The following is a 24558-nucleotide window of genomic DNA, read 5'->3' on the forward strand; positions in this document are numbered from 1 at the left end:
CTTCGGCTGGCAGGGTGAGTACAGTTGACTCACACATATGCTAGTTCCACTCCACCTACAGGGATGCGACTTGCAACTGCTGCCCAGCATGCGCATTCCCAAATGCCACACGCAGGCCACAGTAGGTGCCATGGCTCACGAGTATGTCTCTACATCTTGGATTTAGGTTTGAGCCGGTATTTTCTCATCAATACCAGAGCAGACGCGAGTGTCATTCCTCCCACATTTACCGTAAAGGACACGATACCAGCCAAACTGTTTCTTCGAGCAGCAAATAAATCGCCACTTTGTGTCAATGGTTTGGTTGAGTTACCTATTGAACTCATACCTAGCAAACAGTTCACTTGGTCCTTCTACATGGCTGATGTAGAAGACCCAATATTAGGCATACACATCCTTTTTCATTTTGGACTGTCTCCAGACCTCCAATTGGCCACAATATTGCACCACGCCTTGTCCATTCATCTCATGTTCAGTCGCCTCCTTGGCCCCCCTCCTCCTCAGTTTCCTGATGATGTTGACATGGCTAGGGTGACCAGACATCTGGATTAATCTCGACATGTCCTCCTTTTTAGCTCTTGCTCCAGGGTCCGGGCAGATTTTTACCGTGTCCGGCTTTTTCGCAAAGTTGAGCGTAATACAGTTAAACTTACAATTCATCCCATTCATCATTCTTTTCTTAAATACTTTAACTACTGGCACAGCCTTTGTGATAAACATGCACGAAGGTGGTGTTAGTAGGTGGCACCAGGATCATCGATGTTATCGTTGATCGACCTAAAAGTGAATGCAAATATCGATTATTTAAAATTTTCATTTCATATTTTTGCTTTGTATTGTCTTGGCTTCCTGTAGTGCACGAGTGATTTGTGAGTGTAATTTTTGACCGAGTGAGTTACGTAAAATATTTGGCTATGCCTAAACAAAAGTGTACATTTTCTGATGTCATTTCCTGCAAATATCCGGCTTTCAAGAAAGGGAGAAATGAATTTGAAGCGGAATGTAAGATACGTGGAGCTGGAACGTACGTCTCAGTGGCCAATAAAGATAAGAAATTACTCGGCAGATTAACTGTCATGGTTTTATTTCATTGTTTTATAGTCATTCAGTTCACTTGTATTCACAAGGTTAAACTGCAGTTTACATCTCATCAGCTGCTGCTTGAGTTGTAGCTGTTGGTAGCGGTGCGATGAATGAAGGGAGGTGAATGGTCTTACATTTTTCGCTTTGTAAACAATTCTGTGTTATTGACATAACAAAACAATTGATGCCACACTGTCACCACAATCAATGTTTCAATGTTTTTAATTTTATTTTATATTGCTCAGTTAACCACCAACTGACCATCAGTAACAAACTACTAGTTTTACCAGAAATTCCCAGCAGTCATGTGACTTGTCCAAAGCTGACGGGTGGTATCCTCATCTGCAGTTGACCCATTTGATGTGTCCTCTTTTTTCTTCCTTTGCCCTCCTTTTTGAATCTGTTTGTCCTCCTTTTTAAACAATTGCATCTGGTCACCCTAGACATGGCTCTCACTGAGTGCTCTTCACTGGTGAACAGCCTCACAATTTCCATCACCCAGCTTCAGTCCAAATGCTCTGCAGTCGAGGATCTCTGCACTCGCAACGCTGAACTGAACTGTGCCGTATCATTGGCTACGCAAGCCCTTGCCGAGGAACGATGCCTCGTACAATGCCTGTCAATGTCGCCATCCTCTGACACCGGTGACACAATGCATGGGACTTTCACGCAGCTGCCCCCCGACACTGGAGACGCACCTCCTTAAACTTGTCACTGCTGACATGGTCAGCTTCCCCGGCCCATTAGTTTAGTGACTCTCACATGCTACTGATTCTCGCTCACGAGGGTCTCCAAGTGAGTTCGTAAGCCCAGCTGAACGCTATGACGCTCAAAATTGTCACAACAGATGGGCCACCAGTGCGTCATAAAGCACGCTGACTACTGCCACATAAACCACGCCTTGCTAAGGCCACAGTGGAGGAACTTCTGCGAGCAGGTAATGTTAGTCCATCGGATAGTAACTGGTCTTCACCCATACATTTAGTTCCCAAAAAGGATAGCACAGTGCAATTCTGTGGTGACTATCGCTGCCTCAACGCACGGACCGTATTAGACAATTATCCAATACTGCATATACAAGACTTCGTGCAAGTACTTAGCGGAGCATGTATCTTCAGTGTCTTGGACTGCTGCAATGCATATTTACAGATACCCATGGAACAGAGTGACATACCAAAGACAGCACCAATCACAACCAAAGACAGCGCCAATCACACCTTTCAGCCTCTATGAATTTTGTTACATGCCTTAGAGTCTCAAAAATGTGCCCCAACTTTTTATAGACTAACTTCTGTTTAAATGCACATATTGTTACGCACACCTCGACGACATACCCATTTTTTCCTCCTCTGACAGAGAACATGAACTCCACCTGGCCATGATACAGGTCTTATTGACATGTAATGGAGTCGAGATCAATAATGACATGTCATAACTCTGCTGCACCGCTGTCACTTTCTTGGGGTACACCATCTCCTCAGAAGGTATATGCCCCTTCAGGAGCGGGTTGACTGCAATTGCGATCTATCTCTCCCAGTGTCATTCCATGAATTACACCGGGCTTTAGGAACTATAAATTTCTACCATTGTAACCTGCTGATGGTGGCAGCAATTTAAGCCCCTTTGACTGATGCATTGGCTGGGAAACAAACCTCGGGCAATCACCGAGTACAGTGGTCTGACAACATGGTGAGAGCTTTCGAAGACCTTAAGTCAGCGTTAGCACATGGTGTCACTATCGCCTACCCTTTGCCAGATGACTGCATCTCTATTACAGCAGATACAAGTGATTTTGCAATCACTGCAGTCCTCCAATGGTGTGTCAGTGACATGACACTACCACTACGTGCCCCCCCCCCCCCCCCCCACACACAAAAAAAAACTATCTACGACTCAATGTAAATGGTCAGCATTTGACAGAGACTTGCTTGCAGTTTATGAAGCTGTAAAATATTTCTGCACAGACATCAAAGGAAGGAACATAACAATTTTCACAGAGCATTGAACCCTCTCAGAGGCTATCCGTAACCCCGCTGTTGACCATCCCCCAGGTAGGTTTTGGCAGATGGACTTAATTTGCCAACACACAACAGACATCTGTTACATCCAAGGTTCAGAAAATGTGGTGGCCAACTACCTATAATGTATCACTGCCATTTCATTCCCCATTAATTTTGACGAATTGGCCAGCTTACAGGACAACGACATCAAATTGCACAACCTCCGACAGGACTCAGATACTCCTCTCCAGATCGTCTCCTGCAACCTACTGCGCTCAGTCAGGCCACTGTGGTGTGTTACATCCAGGGTCACTGCCCAGCCTATTGTTCCTCCTGCACTGTGTCACCAAGTATTCATTACATTACATAACCCTTTACATCCTGGTGCTAAGGCTACTACGCGCTTTGTTACATAAAGAACACTTTGTGTGGCTGGGTGTGAAGAGGATTGTCGTATTTGGGCTCATGCTTGTTTACAGTGCCAGTGCAGCAAAGTTGGCAGGCACACACAACCCTGTCTAGGTTAATTCAACATTCCGAAAGTCTGCTTCTGACATGTGCATCTGGACCTCGTCGGACAGTTACCCATGTCTGATGGTTTCAAGTATATCCTGTCTGTCATCGACTGCATTACACATTGGGTAGAGGCAATACCCCTGCAGGACATCACAGCAGGTTCTGTAGCATGTGCATTCGTATCCTCCTGGATAGCTCGATTCGGCTGTCCTACATCCATCACCACCGACCAGGGAAGGCAGTTTGAATCTCTGCTGTTTAACAAACTCTGTGTACTCTGTGGGGTGGATAGATTCCACAAAATGGTTTATGAGCCACAGAGCAATGGACTGGTCAAGCAGTGGCACAGGACTCTGAAAGCGGCCCTCACGTGCCACGGCGGTGAGTGGTCCGATGCCCTTCCCTGGGTTATGTTAGGAACAGACAAATCTCCAGGCTTCACTTGTGTAGCTCCTGTATGCGAGACCCTAGCTCTCCCAGCAGAGTTTGTCAATGATGAAGCACTCGTCGACCTGTACGACCTCCCCGCTCCAGCTGAGCATGTCCGGACACACATGGCTGCAATCCGCATGCCCCCTCCGCAAGCACACACCCGTCCTTGGGTCTTTCTGCATTCAACACTGGACTCTTGCGAGTTCGTTATGTTATGGGATGACACAGTCAAACTGACTTTACAGCCACCTCAATCTGGCCCACATCGAGTAGTAGCTCACACGGACAATACTATGGACTTTCTTGTCAGTGGCCGTCAGTAGACAGTTTCCCTACAACACATGAAACCAGCCTGGATGATTGAGGGATCTGTACCACACCCTCTCGAGTTGAGTGTTCCTCCATCAGGTGATGACTCTGATCTCACAAAGACTGCCCACTCCCCTGCGCCCTTCCATGATCATATGTGCACTGAGCCTACACCTGTGGGCAGCTCAATTGTTGCGTGTGATGATACTCTACCCTCGTTTCACTTAGGCACTGTGTGTGACAATCCACAACCTCAGGCCCAACCACATGTTGCATGTGACATTACCCCATTGCACCCAGTGCCCCCACAGTGTGTTCCTATGTTTCTACTGAACTACATTATTTTTCCCCACCACCCCCCATAGTGCCCCTATGTCCACTGTCAACAAAATTTGTATCTCAATCAACACCTCTAAGTGCCCACGTGACGAGCTTTCCTTGCAGCTCCACGAGGGATCCATCTTCACCCTCCGCATAGGAGGCACTTTGCACGAGTCTACTCCGACGTCACATATCACCATCCTGCGCACAGTCCCCATCCAGAAAGGGGTGGATATGGCTGGCATAGCTGCAACGTTCAGCACCGATGGGATGCTCAAGATTTGCATCCCTCTCTCCGCCTGTATTGTAACACCGACATCTTCCATGCCAGTCCAGTTCACGCATGCAGGTCGACCAGTCTGTCGCCCCCCCCCCTCTCCCCCCACTGGATGGCAGACTACACCAGCGCTAGTCCACCCAGCACCGACAGCATGGACTCTTCGCACACGCCTCTATCAACCAGCAAGCATCCCACAACACCACTACACAGTAAGACACCCACATCCTTCCCCCAGTGCTCCACACTCCCGGGAAGGGGAGGAGGGGGGATGGGGGGGGGGGACTCTGTGGCAACCATCGACCGCCAGTAACTGCCACCTACGAAGTGTGGAGGAGTAAATGGTCTTTGGGGACTCTTTGTTCTTTGGTTCAGTTTTGTGGACTTGGGTTACGATGTGCATGTTGTGATTTTCTGTAGTATTTTTCTTGTGTTTTGTGTAATTAAACAAACCTTATAAAAGTGCCTGATTGTAATAGGTTGGAGTTTTCTGTGTGTGGTCAGTCGCTATAGCAAGAGAACCCACAAGCTCTTAGCACAGATACATTTTGCAGCCCAAATGCAGAACACGTCATCAGATAAATATGTGCTGAATATATTTATTCAATTTATTTGGTGTGAGCTTCAAGTTTATCACTGTTCAAGCAATCTGTAATGTATCAGCACTGAGAGATAATTATACTTCTAAAAATGTGATCCATTCTAAGGAGTTTGTTATACTAGCCCTATCACTTTTTACAAAAGGAGTACACCAACAGAATTCAGATAGGGTATGTAAACAAGAAAGTTTAAAATCATTGTGATGCAAGTCAACACCACAGCAGGAGTTTATTAAGGAAGCTGAAGTTAACCTTTTCAAACGGAGGAGTGAATAGCAGTTTATTTCTTGTTCCAAAGAAAAAGGAAGAACAATAAAAAAAAGAAGCAAACTTCATGCATAAAAAGGGAATTGTGAATTCTTACTTGTTTATGTATTAAGATCAGTGAATTAACTATATTAACATCATGCAATAGAAAATACTTTGAATGTATTGTTGTGTGTGCATTAGTGTTCCTCGCACTATAAATGCTTATATATTATAGAGTGGCATTTTGCAAAGTTGTTGTTAATCTGACGGGTAAATAAATGGTTGAACATTAAAAAAAAAAAAAAAAAGCATATAGCATGGGCTGTGAAGTTCATAAATTAAATTTAAAAGGATATACTTTTACAAGATCAATACGACTTGTTTTTCACATCATAAATTTCTTCCCATGCAAATTACATCATTGGCAAATAACATGTACTGCTATTTCACAGATGGCATGTTCCTTCTTTCCAACAAATATTTTATTACTACCCACACTTCTATATATTTTACCTCTGCCATTTTGCTTCTATAGCCACTTTACACTTGTAACTTTTTGTGACTATAGCTTTATTTAAAGTCTCACTTTCTTCCTAGTTACAAGGCACTTTCTGTGTCATCAAACCCATTGTTTAAAATTATATAAAACAACAACTACAAAACATGATGTTGATATAAAACATTTTGATAATGGCAATCAGTAAACATACCCTTTTCACTTAGATCTTTTCAATGAATTAATGAGTTACAACAGTGCAGTGCATATTTTAGCAGCAACCATATCAAGTGACTGATAGTAGAGAATAATGCATTTGACAGTAAGATGGTTGGCATTAGAAGCATTAATTAAGAAATAATATATCAAAAGTAAATACAAAAGAATTGCTTTTTTGGTTTCAATGAAGTACAAGTCTTTCTGACAATGGATAATGTTTGTGTTTGACATTATTCAAAAAACTTGTTCCATTTAGTACATAAATCTAAACTTGTTACCTCTGGTTTAAAGAATCTATCCACTGGCGGGCATGAATGAACTTGGTTACAGAGCTGTGATCACTGTAGTGTGTGTAGTTCAGGAGGGATGAAACAAAATATTGCCAAATCGTCTTTTCTCTCATCATTTTGTGTGTTACATGGACAGTATTAAATTACATACATAAAAAATTAACAATCAAAACTACTTGCACTAAATTTTCTAAAGCAGTAAGTGTGATATACAAGTGAAAAGCATACATACAGCTCATGCACATGACAGATCGATGACCAATTAATGGCTTCTTAACTTACCGTAGGTCTCAGTCCCCGCACCAGTTGGTTGGAAAAAGAAAAATAGTGTACCTTATTAGATTTGAAGAAGTAACAAAACCATGAACAAACAATCACAGAAGAAAGTATCATCACAATCCTTAGCATAAAATCAAATTTATATTAATATATTATTTCAAATTTACTTCTTAGTTTAAATGTTCTCCATTGAAATTAAGTAAACAAAATAAGTGGAATTACGAGATTTAACTGGAATGAATGTAACAACATTGTAAGATTTTGTATCATGAGTTTAAGTACAACAAACAACCACAGACTATTAAACTGAGATGATATTAGCTTTTAAGTAATTTTAATTGAATTAATTGACTTTCTTATAATTATACATGACTGAGATACAAAAAGACCATCACTTAAAATTACTGTAACTGTTTTTGCAGGAGGTTTGTATGTTAATTGTTTAAGTAACTTGAATAAGAAAACTTAAGAGCCCTTTCTTATTGTTTACAGCAATAAGTTCTTTCAACTCTCTCTGAAATGTGAAACTCGCTACTAAAGCTAAGTAACATGTGCTAGACATTATTACCGTACTATTACTCACATAATTCTCAGGAATTCAGATGGCCAACTGTATTGGAAAGCACTGATGAACTGTGCACATTTATAACATTTAGTAAATGGGTCTCAAGTATTTTATTTGTTAGTCATGGATAATAAAATGCAATATCCACTAACATTGCATGAGGAAGTAATTCACATGCAGTTTAGTTGAGATTTTATAATGTATACTGAAGGCCCTTAAAATGGTATAACTATACAGTTATAAATTATGGTTTTGTGTGGTGAGTTCTTGAAAGTATCTGAAGTGCATAATTACTTAAATATTTCTGCAGAATGTATCACTGCCACCACACCTCCATCACACTAAAACACTAAGAACTCATAATACTCCTACAATCCTGACAAAAGATACCAGTTTATTTACCATTCACTCACTTATCTCTTTCTGTATGTAATACTTTTGTGGGAAGTAAAGTGCTCATTCTTCACTGATATTTCAGTAATTCACAACCTGGGAGGTACAATTATATTTTAAACTGGCAAAGGACCGAATATAGCGATCAATTATAAGAGATCTGGAACTGCTACATGTAAATTCAACACTTTCTCTCTTACACATATAGCAACTTTACATACAACATACATCTGATTGCTGAAATTGGCCACGCAGGATTAGCCGAGCGGTTTAAGGTGCTGCAGCCATGGACTGTGCGGCTGGTCCCGGCGGAGGTTTGAGTCCTCACTCGGGCACGGGTGTGTGTGTTTGTCCCTAGGATAATTTAGGTTAAGCAGTGTGTAAGCTTAGGGACTGATGACCTTAGCAGTTAAGTCCCATAAGATTTCACACACATTTGAACATTTGAACATTTTTTGCTGAAATTGAATATACAATTTTCTACCCTGTTGCCCAGTACAATAAAAGTGTGAATGTTTTATTATGAGACTTGCTTTAGATATGACACTCAGTTTTATACTAGTAAGAATCTGAAAATGTGGCTTGGTGGTTCACTGGTTAAATGGCAGATTACAAACCAAACAGCCAACATTCAATCTTCAGTCAATCATAGGATTTTTTTCTGTCACTTATCATTTCTAGCAATGATTTATTAGTGGAAAAAATCAAAGTTGCACCATGGCTTGGAGTTCATCTTAAACTGCAGGTTCTGCTACAAATGTCACAATCTCTGCAAATGCACCTCTGATGTTTCACAGGGACTCCAATTTGCTTACGGCAACACGTCCCTCACTAACATTCAACAATACTGATCCAATCTTAATACAAAGACAACCCAGTAGGTGTTTTAATAAGTGGAACATACACCATAACAGAAGTTCTCTTATAGATAATTACATGTGTGTGCAATGTTTTTGACTCTGATACTAATGATTAATGGCTCTGTGTTATAAAACTCACTGCAAAGACAAGTTATCAGCATCATGGACAAGTTATCAGCATCATCGGCTGTTCTTCCTCATGGCTTTCATTCTTACAAAGCACCAAGGTGAATCAGCTGTTTTGTTGCCACATCTTAGTATTAGAAAAGATAACTAATCCACTTGTATCAACAACACAGGATAAAGTATTTTCTTCATTAAATTTTTATTCAGTTTGCTGAATCTGTTATCTGAATATGTGAACACTAGTGATATGGTTACTGGTGAACTGTGACTTAGATGCCCAACACAATACTATCAACAACAAATGATCATCACGTAATTGGCAACATTTAGCAGTAAAAAATCAGGACAATGAAAAATGGTTTCTTCTGGTATTTACTAGTACTTACAAGTCACAGTTTGACTAAGTGTGATGAAATTATTCAGTGAAAATTGGAACTAATTAAGTTCATTGCATGCTATCTAAAAAGAATAGGATCATGTTACTGAGTATCTCCGGGAAATAAATCAAATTTGGCCATGGGTTTCAATATGGTGAAATTAAACCATACTACTATTAGCATAGTGTCACAATCTCTCCAAACACATCTCTGAATGTTTCACAGTGATTCCAGTTTGCTCATGGCAAAAATTTTGTCCTTGGTGAAGGAGTTGTTATGTGATAATTGCTTGCAGTTGTTCGTCACTGCCCACTCATTTTCCACCCAATGTTTTCTGAGTTTGACAAATGTACAGTATTATGAGACAAAAGACTTGTGATGCAGATGCCTTCATACCTACTACCCAATGCTCTCAAACAGAGTGCATTTTGCACATTTGATATGATGCATGTTACACTTGTTGAGAAAGAGGAAACTGTATGTTGTTGTTTTGCATAGGTTGGGTGTTCAGTAGTAAGAATTGACAATTATATTATAAATTTTTGTTGTAAATATGATGTGATCAGCTCTTTCAAAATAAAAACGAAACTTGGGAGCTATTGTGGTGTATTGTTACATACCACCCAAAGTTTAGAATATGTGGACTGCAGCGGAATGGACAGTGTATTTTTCTGGGAATCAGGGCCTAAAACTGTATGTGGTGTTAGACATACAGTTACTTGTGAAAAAAAAGAAAATGGGTTCCATTTCATATTTGAGTCAGACGTACAGGTGCAGCAACAATGGACAGTGGCAGTGCCCTCTAAGGAATAGCTTCAGTTCCATGTAATCAAATTTTTAGAACATGGGGTGTGAGAAAACTGGCACTGTACTTTTGTCTGAGACAGGAAGCAGTGTAATGTTGGTTATGTTAAGGATATCCAGTGCAGACATCTGGAAATAAATTACAAAGAGCATTAGAGTGGTGATAACTGTGGCCAACTCAATGAATGAAAAGAAAACTGGTGGGCCTAACTGGACGTGGCAAGTGAATTCAGTATATATCAAGGTGTTGTGTCCAGGCAATGGTACTGTTTTCAAAATACTCAACTCTTTGCTAGATGATACAGAGGAGACTGGCTGAGGACAAAATTCACAGTTGGAAATTATCATCATGCAATTGCTGCTATAAATCAGCAAATTCATTTCTAGCTTGGAAATGATCATTTGATTTCACAGTTTGTTATGGTAGTTCTGAAACTGTTAGCAGAGGATTCAATCAAGGCTTCTTGTATCTAAGGATGACAGGGCTTTGATATCCACTGAATCAGAAGTGTAAATCATGTACTTCACATGGTGCTGAGAAAATGTTATATCTGAGAAAACCAGTAAGCATTTACAATTTTCATTCATGAATCCCACAATATTTTATTGACCAAGTCCATCTGTATGCTGAGAACTAATCTTATAACATCCTAATTTCACACTAACAAGGTCATTTGATGGTTGTTCCCAATAATATAGATTGGTATATGCAAAAAGAAACTCTTACAATGTGGAATGTGGAACTCTTAAAGGTGTAGCATTTATTAGGACATAATTCTTCACGCACGAATTGTGGTCTGGAGTTTTCATAAACAAATGATAATGTATAACCAACCCACACTCATCTGTTTTCTGAGTCATCAGAGAGAGAGAGAGAGAGAGAGAGAGAGAGAGAGAGATCATTATACACAATAATGAACTAAACACACACTGGATCTTACTTCCATTCGACATAATGAGATGCTGTTGGTCAATAGCAATAGTGGACAAGACAGCAGCACCACAAACCATTTCTGAAATTGTACAACCCTGTCAGCAGAGTATCCTAGTGCCCTTTACACATTCATGAACATTCATACCTGCAACTCAGAGGCCAATTGTTGTGGCTGTGTACTTGGACAACATTGTCACATATTGTATTAACAGCATGTGCACACACAGACACAGTTTTTGTTAATTTGCACTGCAGTATGCATCTCTACTTATCTGATGTTCCCATGATCTTTTATGTTACTTCTTACAAATTGTCTACCCTCTGTGGAGGTGCATTTTTTCCTCATATTTTCACATTAAGCTATAAAATGATAGACAAGAAGGTAAATTGCTTGGGGAATAAATAAATCTGTCTGGAGCTGTGTTGGCAGGTAAATATCCATGTTTTCATGCAGACAGCATTAATCAACAGACATTATTCTTTTAAATACTGTACACAAGTGAGCCCTATGCTCCATATGCAAGAGAAAATTACAAATGATTTAAACTAGAAAAGAATATTAATAAAATAAAATATATAACTGTATTCTAAAAAATATGTGCCTGCACTGCCCATGTATGAACTCGGTGGAGATTTTGATGTGCCGGTCATAAAAGTCCATCTTTGTAGCTAAGTGGTAGTGTGGTTGACTGCTGTGTGGAGGATCCAAGTTCAGCTCCTGTACTGCCAGGGATTTTGCCTTGGTAAGAAGGCCTGGAATGAGGTGCACTCAGCTTCAGAACACCAACTGAAGAGCTGCTTGAGTGAGAAGTAGCGGCCCTCAGCTTTGGAAAGTCAGCAATGGCCAGGAGAGCAGTGTGCTGACCCCACGAGCCCCCTCCACACCACATCCAAATGATGCCTTTGGCAGCCAGTCTGTACTGAATGGTCCAACAGGGCCATCAGATGGAGTTTTCAAGCTTTCACTCATAAAAGGCACATAGTCAAGCTTGGAAATATGGTTTATTTTGCATGCATTATTAAATGTGTTTGAGAGTTAAATCATTATTGAACTTATTTTTAGGTAATATTTCACTTTGTTTCTTCTTGTCTGGAGATCTTAAAGGAGTTCCTTGAAAACTTTTCAGATTTCATTTGTCTCCAAAAGCATACATTCTGGGTGAATGAATCATTTTGACTATTTTAGGTAAATAAATCTTAGATAACTCCACATTCAAGCATTATACATTTTTCTTTGGGCAAATGCAGACAACAAAATGATTTATTGTTTTAACTGTACATTGTTCTTGAGAACTTACTGAACAGTCTGCTTGTGATGACTGAACACAACCAGAATCATCATTCCGAATGCAACAGGCTGTTTCTCTCTCCTTTTCCCTCCCCTTCTCAATTTCCTTGATAATCTTGGCATCTTTCCTCATGCAAGGTGCGAATTTTGCTCCAAGATGGATTAAATCGGCCTGTAAAATTTTAACATACTTACAAAATACCAATCCAAAATTATATTTATAAATAAGTCTTGGGGTAAATTCTATTCAGCAACAAGCTCCTTGTTGTTCCTAACATACATTAATGATCATTCACTTACAATGTAGTGAGATGCAAATGTTGCCATTATAGTAGGTAATACAGGTATTAAAATAAAATTTAGTTCCTTAGACCTCTTGCTGTTACTGAAATATTTGAAAATATTGACAGGTGGTTGAAGCAAATGGACTGTTGTAAAATTTTGATACGACCATGTACAGAAAGTTTAGTTCAGTGCTTCCTGCAGACCGTAAACTATTGCAATCTATAACAAACTAACTACAATTTATTTAAACAATGAAATCCACTAAGAAGATAGTGTCTGGTTGTGGAGCTGCAAGCAGGACACAACTTTAATATGGTCATATAGATGTTAAGGTAGCAGTAGGATATGAATAATAGCTAATTAGTATAACTAAGGATGTTGAAAATCTTATTTTTTTCCAAAGTCACACCATTCCTATGTTAAATTTAGTCTGTCTAATCATAAATAATAGACAGTAAGAGGTTAATGATAGTTTATTATGAATTCAGTGTTTAAAATTATTCAACTAACTTATTAGAATGCAGTAGATAAATCCTTGGCAACCGGTTGTTGGGGATGTTATCTGGCTGCAGTCCTGTAAGTTATTTGAACATTCGATACATTAGGAGAAGCTGAAGTTTCGTGTTGTTCAAAACTAGTTTCCATCAGTCGCCTCTGATTTTTAAAGCATACTTTGATTCATCCTTATCCCCACAAGTTCTCTTTTGTAATGGGATTCATAGAACACAATGAATGAGTAAACTGTTAACAGCAAACCATGGATGTAATGGAGACACAATTGTAGTAGGTTGCTATAAGTGATTAAAAAATGAATGAGTCCCTTCACTAATCATTTACAGAAAATTATTTTTAGGGAAATTTGACTTATAGAGATAACATTTCAAAACACAGAAGGGAATTATAGGAATCATTTATGGTGCTAGGCCTAGAACATATTGTATAAATCTATCTAAAGAGATGAGGGTCTGACGGCTATTTTACTGCTTATAATAACAGGATGCATTTTCTACAAAGTGTTCCTTTGTTACAAAAAGGTGTCAAGAGTAAACATGCATTCAAGAACTTGCCAGAGTTTATAAAATGTCTGTTGGGTAATACAGTGACATTTACAAAGGAATAAAAGAACTTTCTGTTGATTACTTCATTTACAGAGGAGTGAGAATCTCGTAAACGATAATTTTGTTCATGTGTGTTAAAGCATTTAAATAACGATGAGTGGTATTATTTTGTGAATGAAATATTCATCACAATGATAGGAACTGTGCTGCCGATAGTAATCCTTTTTTATGAAGTGCCTTTCTGTCTTAGAATCGTTGTGGATATCTTCTTTTCCACAGACAAGCAATATCTGAATAACATCATCCAGATGTCAAGGAGCATCTGGCTGCAGGCACATTTATTCATGGATGTAGAGGAGAAGGGTATACAATGATTTCCATCAAAGAGTTTGCAGAAGAGAATTATGTTATAAACTTGTTGAGCTTTCTGTTGCCACTTCTCGACATGTTACCTGTCGCAGTTCATCACACGATCTTTGATTGATAGTCATTTAGTGGTTTTTCTGGTGTTTCAGCAGTATAAATGACTAGCATTATCAAAGATTCACCCACTTCTTAGTCTGAAAGCAGCAATGGAGTGCAAATCTTTGATAATACAGGCAACTCACACTAGTAAAATATCAGAAACACCATTGAAAAACCGCCAACTGAAGATCTTATGATAAGCATCAACACATCAAGAAGTAAAGTTGTTAGACTGAAGCCTGTCAGAGTGGCCGAGCGGTTCTAGGTGCTACAGTCTGGAACCGCGCAACCGCTACGGTCGCAAGTATGAATCCTGCCTCGAGCATGGATGTGTGTGATGTCCTTAGGTTAGTTAGGTTTAAGCAGTTCTAAGTTCTAGGGGACTGATGACCTCAGAAGTTAAGTCCCATAGTGCTCAGAGTCATTTGAACCATTTTGTTAGACTGATCAAGTTTTAAAAATAACTGAGTTTAAATCTCAATGTTAGTTTTTTAGGTACATGAGAATAAAATAATGTGACATTTTGTACAACTTAATTCCATTTGAAACTGTAACAAATGTAAAGCAGAATATAACTGAATGACAATTTCTTTGAGTGTGACATTATGAGTGGAGGCATGAAGTATTTTTTTAAGTAGTGCAGAAAATTTTAGACTATTTTGCAGCCTGAAACATTTGCAGGGGAGTATATGATGAGAAAGTGCTAGGGTATTACTTGTGTTCCTGTGTATTAAAAGCCTCGCTGTTGATTCATAAGGCATGGAAAAGATTTCAAAGAGTACACAGGGCACTCACACATTGAAGAGTAGCATCACATGGTCTCAGAATACCTCTTCTGGGTTTAATACAACATGCATTAATTCTTTATATTGCAATATTTTACAATGCTTAAGTCATTCTGCTGCACAGCTTTAAATATAATTTACATATCTACATTTTTCCACACACCAGTTACTCAATGAATATGATCCTTGTGGTGCACTATAATGTTGATATGTTGATCTTTCTTTGTTCAGGGTCCTGAGTATTCTACTTTATAGTTCATAGTTCTATTTTTAGAAAACCAAAGATCTCTACTTGTTTACATTTTTATTCACACTTTCTGAAAAAAGTGCAGGAAAAATGTATGAAGACTTTACATTCCAACTAGAGTGTGAATATGATATAAAAATCTTATAATGAACCTTTTAATTATAGTAGGAAAGCTCTGGTAGCATGTATCGGTAAATACTTTAGGAGTAAAGGGGACCACTCACCGAAAAGCAGAAGAATTGAGTTACACAAAAAAAGAGAGAAAACTTGCTAGCTTCTCGAATAAATCCTTTCTTGAGTTACAGGAAAATTACACACACACACACACACACACACACACACACACACACACACACACACACACGGTATAGGGAGAGAGAACCAGGAGGCATGAAGAGGGGCTGGTGGTGGGTAGCTAGAGGCTAAGACAAAGGCAGCCAGATTACTGGCTGGGAATGCAAGAGGGAGGGGTGGCAGGTGCATGGGCCAGGCATGTGATGGATAGGTGTTGGAGTGCAACCTGGCTGCCTTTCTCTGAGCTGGTAGCTTCACACCCTGAACCTCTATTCCTGCCTATTCCCTCTATCCACCCCACATGACACAACCCACACCTCACCTGTTGATAACTCACAGCTTCTGCTTTTTGTGAGTGATCTCTTTTACTCCTGGAGTATTTGCATGATAATGAACTTTGATTTTTCACTATAGAAGTTTCCTTCTTCGTGAACTGAAGAGGGAACCACTGAAAGGAACATTCACAGAAAAGAGAAAAGAAGGAATGTAAGTCATTGATGGCTTGAAATAGAAACATAATGGAGTGGATAGTAATAGAATTAGAACATTTATTTTGTTTCTCTTATTATGATGTTCATTCAAATGAAGCCTGGTCAGAGTGTTTGCCTTTGCCTTACACGTAAAGTGGCACCACATAACTGCATGTATGGTGGCGCCAAGTATTGGCAGAGAGACTGATGTGTGCACACCATTTAATGTTGCGTAGTGCCAGTGTGGTTTCACGCCGAAGAGAACGTGGTCACACAAGTTATCGTCCACTACCGAACAAGCAGGTGAGTAAGTAGGAACAATGAGGAGTGATTCGAGTTTTGGCCGCAGAGGAAGTTGGAGACTGTGAAATGTGTCAACATATGAAGGCTGTGTATGGCGAGTACAGTATGAGTCATTCCAGTTTTGTGGAATGGAGCAAACGATTCCTTGTGGGGCGCGAGTCACTGGAGGATGATGCTCGTCCTGGACAGACTCATCATGTCATCACACTGGAAATGGTTGCAGAAGTGAATGCTTTAGTCTTGGACAACTGCAGGATCACTGCGGACAATATCCATTGGTGTTTGGACCTCTAAAACAAGCTACTCGTGGATATTAATTCACAAAGGACAACGAAGTGTGTGGTGGGTCCAGGCCTGGATCTGACAGCAGCCTACTAGCTTCTCCAAGGATGGAATCGACCAGTTGGTGTCACAAAAGACTGAATGTGCCAACAGGTTTGGCTACTATTTTTGAGTATGTGTACTATGTATAACTCCATTTTTGAGTTAATAAAATCATTACTGTTACTTTACGCTAGTGACCGTGTTTCGTTTGAATGCCCCCTATACATTATGGGTTTCCTTCAGTTGCTTACATTTCTTTCGCTCATCATGTTTCAGTTTTGTAAATTTTATATTTAGTTTTCATGAAAGACTTTTCTACCCTATAGAATACTAGAGTCATGACTTTATTGTGATAATGCACATACAATTTGACCTCTAAGATTTAATGAATCTCATGATTTGTTATAAATAATGCACAATTCTGTTGACTTTCACATACCTACAGATGTGATAACATTTTATAAAACCAACATAATTACTCAGCAGATTTATTGATCTCTTCTTCGCAACAAAACTTTTATTTATCTCAGTTCTTGCTAAATGAAATTCCACATCACAGTGAATGGGGAGCTCAGGTAAGGTATCTTGCTGCCTCAACTTTGTTGACTCATTTAATCCCACAACACAGCCACTGCTTTCAGTTATATTTGTTGAAAGGGTTCTCTGTTTTGTTAAATTATTTGGTCTTATCAATATTTAGTTTCCACTACTAATGAAGTTATTGAACATAAATGCATGTTTTGTTTTGATATACATTTCTGTTTAATTTTATAAGATACCAGATTAGCCCATCTGTAAATATTAAACTGCAGCTGTGGTAACTACATTTCAACTAACATAACTGCACTGTGTTCATAGGTGGATTATGGACAAGATCATGTGTATAATGAATTATTTGTCTCAGATACTTTCGCTGCATGTCATCTTCATGAAATGTAAGTGGTCATTATATATTCATTTTACTACGAGTCCTGAATTAATTTGGTTTCAGAACATATGCCAATATTGCTCAACATATTGTCAGCTCATGTATTTAACATTATACAGGAAATATGTGATTACCTCTAATTTACAAATATTTATAGGAAGTAATGAATTAAGCCATCTTAAAAATACAAAACTGTAAAAAAAAAAGAAACCATGGTCATAAGAAAGCTTTGTGAGCCATATCTTTGAAAAATGGGCTCGGTGCCAATATTACACTCCTAAATTCCCTAGATTTGTTTCATTGAAGTTATTCAAACAGTAATTAATTATTATTTTGAAATAGTAGTAGTGTGGCTAAGCACATATTCATTTAGTGAAGTAAAGTACTGTACTTGCAATTTGTTTAGTTGCATTCTACATGACACAGCAGCAGGAACTCTGGATTTCATAGCAAAGTTGTGGCATATCAGTGATTCAAAATTGCACCAATGCAAGCAAATAAACAGTGTGGGCTATGAACATTAACAACTTTACCAAATTTCATTTGCCATTAGTGCCTATATTTTTATAATGAGTTAACAATATCCTGAATATTTTAGGCAACATATTCTGAAACTGACTTAGCTCTACCATCCTTTTGTAACTTACTGCTCTTGGCCCTATCCAGAAGTTAGCTGGTTCCTGGTAATCCACTTGTTGAAGAGACAGACTTGTTACCAGTACCTGAAACAAATAAGATACAGAAGTAGAAGTTTTAACAGCTCAAACAAAAATCACTTCATTTATGATAGATATAGTATTATGACAAAATAGTTATGACATTATGACAAAATAGTTATGATTATACGAAAATGATCCCTTCAGATACCAAAAATGTCTGTGTTCCTGTGCACTGAATCACACAATGTGATATGCTGGGTAGGCTGTAAAAGAGGGCATTACGCTAGGCAGTGTAGGGAGAATGTTTGGTTAAGATGCTGCAGCCCATGGGTACCAGGGAAATTTAGGCAAAAATAGATGGCAGGTAGCTGAAGACAGAGTTTGTTGTAAATATGTTGTTATACGAATAATGGGTTTAAGTCTTCCAGGAATCTATGCACGCAGATACAGAGTTTTATGTTCACAGAGTGTTTGAGTTGCCTGTGGAGTTTTTTCCTTCTTTTCAACTTCTGAACCATAGTTTTCTGCTTATTATATTCTCTAGTAAGTTGTTATATAGACACTGGTACACCATTAACAAAGTAAAAATACACTCCTGGAAATTGAAATAAGAACACCGTGAATTCATTGCCCCAGGAAGGGGAAACTTTATTGACACATTCCTGGGGTCAGATACATCACATGATCACACTGACAGAACCACAGGCACATAGACACAGGCAACAGAGCATGCACAATTTCGGCACTAGTACAGTGTATATCCACCTTTCGCAGCAATGCAGGCTGCTATTCTCCCATGGAGACGATCGTAGAGATGCTGGATGTAGTCCTGTGGAACGGCTTGCCATGCCATTTCCACCTGGCGCCTCAGTTGGACCAGCGTTCGTGCTGGACGTGCAGACCGCGTGAGACGACGCTTCATCCAGTCCCAAACATGCTCAATGGGGGACAGATCCGGAGATCTTGCTGGCCAGGGTAGTTGACTTACACCTTCTAGAGCACGTTGGGTGGCACGGGATACATGCGGACGTGCATTGTCCTGTTGGAACAGCACGTTCCCTTGCCGGTCTAGGAATGGCAGAACGATGGGTTCGATGACGGTTTGGATGTACTGTGCACTATTCAGTGTCCCCTCGACGATCACCAGTGGTGTATGGCCAGTGTAGGAGATCGCTCCCCACACCATGATGCCAGGTGTTGGCCCTGTGTGCCTCGGCCGTATGCAGTCCTGATTGTGGCGCTCACCTGCACGGCGCCAAACACGCATACGACCATCATTGGCACCAAGGCAGAAGCGACTCTCATCACTGAAGACGACACGTCTCCATTCGTCCCTCCATTCACGCCTGTCGCGACACCACTGGAAGCGGGCTGCACGATGTTGGGGCGTGAGCGGAAGACGGCCTAACGGTGTGCGGGACCGTAGCCCACCGTCATGGAGACGGTTGCAAATGGTCCTCGCCGATACCCCAGGAGCAACAGTGTCCCTAATTTGCTGGGAAGTGGCGGTGCGGTCCCCTACAGCACTGCGTACGATCCTACGGTCTTGGCGTGCATCCGTGCGTCGCTGCGGTCCGGTCCCAGGTCGACGGGCACGTGCACCTTCCGTCGACCACTGGCGACAACATCGATGTACTGTGGAGATCTCACGCCCCACGTGTTGAGCAATTCGGCGGTACGTCCACCCGGCCTCCCGCATGCCCACTATACGCCCTCGCTCAAAGTCCGTCAACTGCACATACGGTTCACGTCCACGCTGTCGCGGCATGCTACCAGTGTTAAAGACTGCGATGGAGCTCCGTATGCCACGGCAAACTGGCTGACACTGACGGCGGCGGTGCACAAATGCTGCGCAGCTAGCGCCATTCGACGGCCAACACCGCGGTTCCTGGTGTGTCCGCTGTGCCGTGCGTGTGATCATTGCTTGTACAGCCCTCTCGCAGTGTCCGGAGCAAGTATGGTGGGTCTGACACACCGGTGTCAATGTGTTCTTTTTTCCATTTCCAGGAGTGTAGATCAATGCCACAGTAGTAACATACGTTACATGTTTTTCCATCATATGGCAAAAAGGCTCAAAAAACATGCAAGGTGGAGATCAGTGGGTATAATAGCAGAAAATCTACCTAATATAGCTTCCTGAAACAGTGTATGGAATAATCGGAGAATGTATCAAGTATTAGGAAATTACAACAAAGCAAGTATTATGAATTACATATAATTGTTTAACCAAAAAATGGAAAATCCAGGATGGAATGTAAGAATATTATGAAAAGGAAAGTTGCTACTCACACACACACACACACACACATACACACTCACTCACTCACTCACTCACTCTGCCGTGTGATTTCAGTTGCCTGAGACTGCAGTCGTGTGTGTGAGTTGCACTAGCCTCTGTGTGTGTGTGTGTGTGTGTGTGTGTGTGTGTGTGTGTGTGTGTCCGGAGGGGGGGGGGGTGGGAGGGGAGGGGGGAGGTGAGTTGCACTAGCCTGTGTGTGTGTGTGTGTGTGTGTGTGTGTGTGTGTGTGTGGAGGGGGGTGTCTGTCATCTAGTTTTGATGAAGGCCTTACTGGCTGAAAGCTTTATTTGTGACAGTCATTTTTGTCATGTCTATCTGTGACTCAGCATCTCCACTACATGGTGAGTAGCAACTTTCCTTTTCATATTATTGAAACAATTGTTTAAGGGACATAGGTTGTAGCTGGTAAAGCACCTGAGTTTAACTAAATATATCAGTGGTACCACAGAGCACATGAAACACAATACACTGAACAGATCTCTCAGGCATGAGAGGTGAAGTTTAGGGTCAAGCGATTGTTCTCTGGACATTATTATAAGAAATGTGTCTTTATAATGAATTCTTCCTTTAGTAAATAGTGCGTGCTACGTTCGTCTTTACGAACTTGTGTAATTATTTCTCACAATATGGTGATGAGGCACAATAGGTCATTAGGATAGTGCGTAATGTGAAGTATGGGAGAAGTAGGATGACAAAGATGAGTAGCATATTGTTAAGGCTAAGTACAGAGTCAAGGAGGATAATACTGGGAAAAGGTTTTGTATATAATGTTCGTATTGTCAGTGAGATTACTGTTGTAGGATATCTCCTGCATTCCCACACCCTTATACCTCTGAGTGGTTTGACACAGCTGCCAACATAGACTGGTGATGGTGATAATGATGATGATGATGATGATGATGATAAAGATGGATGATAGCAAGAGCTTTAAAGCTCATAATAAAAAGTAATGAGATGAGTGTAGAGAAATATCATAAAATGACTAAAATAAGAACTGCGGATAAAACTGTAAAGAAAGTCCGGATTAACTTGAACACATGCACTTGCATACAAGGTAACGAAAATGACATTATCAAATCTCACACGATGCAAAAAGTGAAAAAGTGGTGGAAAGTATTAAAAGAAGTCTGTGGACAACTGCAGCTGGATGATCACTGGAAGAAAAGGGTAGATCATTTACATATATTGTAAACAGCCCTCTTGATGTAATGTAGAAACTACTTCTACCTCCATAATTTCATCCCATTAAGAATAACGTACTGAGTCCTATCTCTTAGAAAGCTCCGAATCAAGTTACAAATCTGGCCTGGTGCACTGTAAGCTCGTATTTTGTTCTCTAAACAAAAGTACAGAAATATATTAAATGCTTTCCAGATGTCAAGGAACAAGGTGTGAACTTAAGTGCCTCTGTGTATAGTTCTCTGAATTTTATGGAGAAACAGAGTGAGCTGTTTTTGCAAGATCCCTGTTTACAGAACCCAAGTTGGTTTTGTAGAGCAGTTTTTTTATTCTTCAGAAATGGCACAATGTATAAGCACAGAATATGTTCCAAAATTCAACAGATCGAAATCATTGATAAAGGCCCATAATTATGTGCATTGTTTTACTGACCTTTCTTGAAAATGGGAATGACTTGTGTCTTTTTCCAACTGCTTGGTACCCTACATTCTTGGTAGTGGGAGTACAGAAGAGTTGTGAGATGTGAGGGGGAGGGCTACAAGGGAAGGGGTGGGTGAAGATGCTGTGCTAGCTGTGGAAGCATGCAGGAACATTGTGGGGGCAAGAAAGGCTGCTAGGTGCAGCATTGTGAGGCTAAATTTGGATGGTGGGGGTGGGGGGAGGAGCAAAGGGGAGAGGAGAGAAGCAGAGAAGGGGAAAGCACTATGCAGATGTGCTTGCAGGATAGAAGGCATATGTAAGGCTGGAGCAAGAGTAGGGAAGGGGTAGGCCAGTGGAGAACAGGAAAAAAATATGTATCGGAGGAAGAGTTCTCACCTATGTAGTTATGCTATTGGTGGAAAGAATCCGTGAACCCCAACCTATGCATATCCTTGTCTGTCCCTATTTAATCTCTGCTCCCACCCCCTTGCCCCATGGCTCACAGTCCAGCAGCAGGCCTAAGTGCAAGACCAGTCCCATACATCCTCCCACTACTACCTACTCCAGTCCTGTCACAGCCATCTCCTACTGCATCAAAGGCAGGGCCATATTTGAAAGTAGCCATGTGACCTACCAACTTAGCAATAATCATTGTGCTGCATTCTACCTGGGCATGACCACCAACAAGCTGTCTGTCCATGATAATGCCAAACTGTGGTAAGAGACACCTGGACCATCTAGTTGTTGAGCCTGCCATCCAACATGATATCCTTGACCTTAAGACTGCTTCTCAGCCTGTGCCATTTGGATTCTTCCTACCAACACGAGTTTTTCTGGATAATGCAGGTGGGAATTATCACTGCAATATATCCTTCATTACCCAAACCCCCTTGCCTCAACCTTCACTACTCCCTGTCCTCCAACTGCCTATTCCCCTCCCTTCTCCCACTTCTACTTTACAATGGATTTCTATGTGGCCAGTGCATCTGCATAGTCTTTTCCCCTTCTCTACTTCTCTCCTAATCCCTTTGTCCTTTGTCCCCCTCCCCTCCCCCCCCCCCCCCCCACCAACACTTGAATCTTCCCCAACCCCTACCCCTGTATCCCTGTTCCTCTCCAATTCACAGCTCTTCTGTACTATTTATCCCATCAAAGGCTTCAGTTGTAGTTGGGCCTTAGTGGCCAGAGATGACAGTGGCTGTGTGTGAGAGTTATGCACCAGTGAAACTGTGTGTGGTTTGTTTTGTTTGTGTCCGATAAAGCACTTATAAAAATAGCTGATAATATCTAGAAATCATTTTCCAATGAACATGTCTACCACGCAATGCTGCCTCTATGTGGTAACACTTCATCCTTTTCTTATTGTTATTTCATACCACATACCAGTGTTTCTATTGATGGATGCACTATTAATTAACTGTGTATGCTTTTCTCTTTGAGAAGGCTTGGGCCAAATTATGAAGTTCTGTTTCCAGACCTCTCCCTCAAACCTAACATATGTATCTGAACCATAAATAGCTTTTCAAAGGTGCACTTGTTTCATGGTGGTCTTGAAGGCATGGCAGTAAATTTTAACAATGTCTGACTACATTTCTACTGTCTTTCTTTAATTTACCAGAGACAGTAATTACCACTGTTGACAAATTTATGATGAAATTATAGTACTTAATTCCAAATCAGCAGTAACTAATTTAGATTTTGAATCTAGGATGTTGAATGCATACAGATTTAAACTTGATTTTGCAACCATACCTGGCCTGACCTGTGATTCAGATCTATACCAACAGGTCCCAGTCCATAGCAGGCTATTGATATGATGAGAATGAGAACCTGAACTGTTGTTACCCAGTATGTAAAAAAGGGACGGTGGTCCTCTGTGTCATCCAGGTGTTCCTTGAAGTCTATTCTTTTAGAATACGCTTGTCTCATGGATTGTCTGAAACAAAGATATGTGTTTATAAGCCTAAAATTAGTTTGGTACATCTACGATAGAAGAAAAGATCTAGTAATGTTAATAAAAACTGGATGATGACTGCTAAATATTAGTATAGTAAAAAGGAGAAAACTGTGTGTTTTCTAAGTATCAGTAATTTGAAGTTTGCTTATAAAATTAGACTTTAAATAACAAAATGAAAACTGGAAAATCAATACACACAATTACTAATTCAGATCATGGAAAACATTTTTAAAAGTAAGAATTTTATCCATCATAGATGTGCAACACTACGACTGTAGTGAATAAAGGTTTCCAGAAATAACTGCAACCAGAATAATAAAAGGTAACTCGTTGCACTTAACTAGGAAACCTTCATTTTTAAAAGTAATTACGAGTGTCTTCTTTCATGTTCTGTATTGGGCAAGTTATTTGTTCTCAAAATGAAGGTCTTTCAGTTGTGGTTTTATTTTTTAATATATATTTATTTAT

At 40.2% G+C, this 24558-nt stretch overlaps 1 protein-coding gene across 1 annotated transcript in view; it reads right to left on the reverse strand.

Annotated features, from left to right (window-relative positions):
- LOC126457652 (inactive rhomboid protein 1) overlaps positions 1-24558 on the reverse strand; it is a 284568-nt gene that overhangs the window by 80706 nt on the left and 179304 nt on the right. Inside the window, exons 6-9 of the mRNA XM_050094140.1 lie at positions 23886-24069; positions 18224-18298; positions 12426-12589; positions 7074-7092 (exon numbers count right to left, since the gene is read on the reverse strand). Of these exons, the coding sequence (XP_049950097.1) occupies positions 7074-7092; positions 12426-12589; positions 18224-18298; positions 23886-24069 (442 nt within the window). The remainder of the gene's footprint in view (positions 1-7073; positions 7093-12425; positions 12590-18223; positions 18299-23885; positions 24070-24558) is intronic.

This window comes from Schistocerca serialis, chromosome 2, assembly GCF_023864345.2.
Source record: "Schistocerca serialis cubense isolate TAMUIC-IGC-003099 chromosome 2, iqSchSeri2.2, whole genome shotgun sequence".
Classification (NCBI taxonomy): domain Eukaryota; kingdom Metazoa; phylum Arthropoda; class Insecta; order Orthoptera; family Acrididae; genus Schistocerca; species Schistocerca serialis.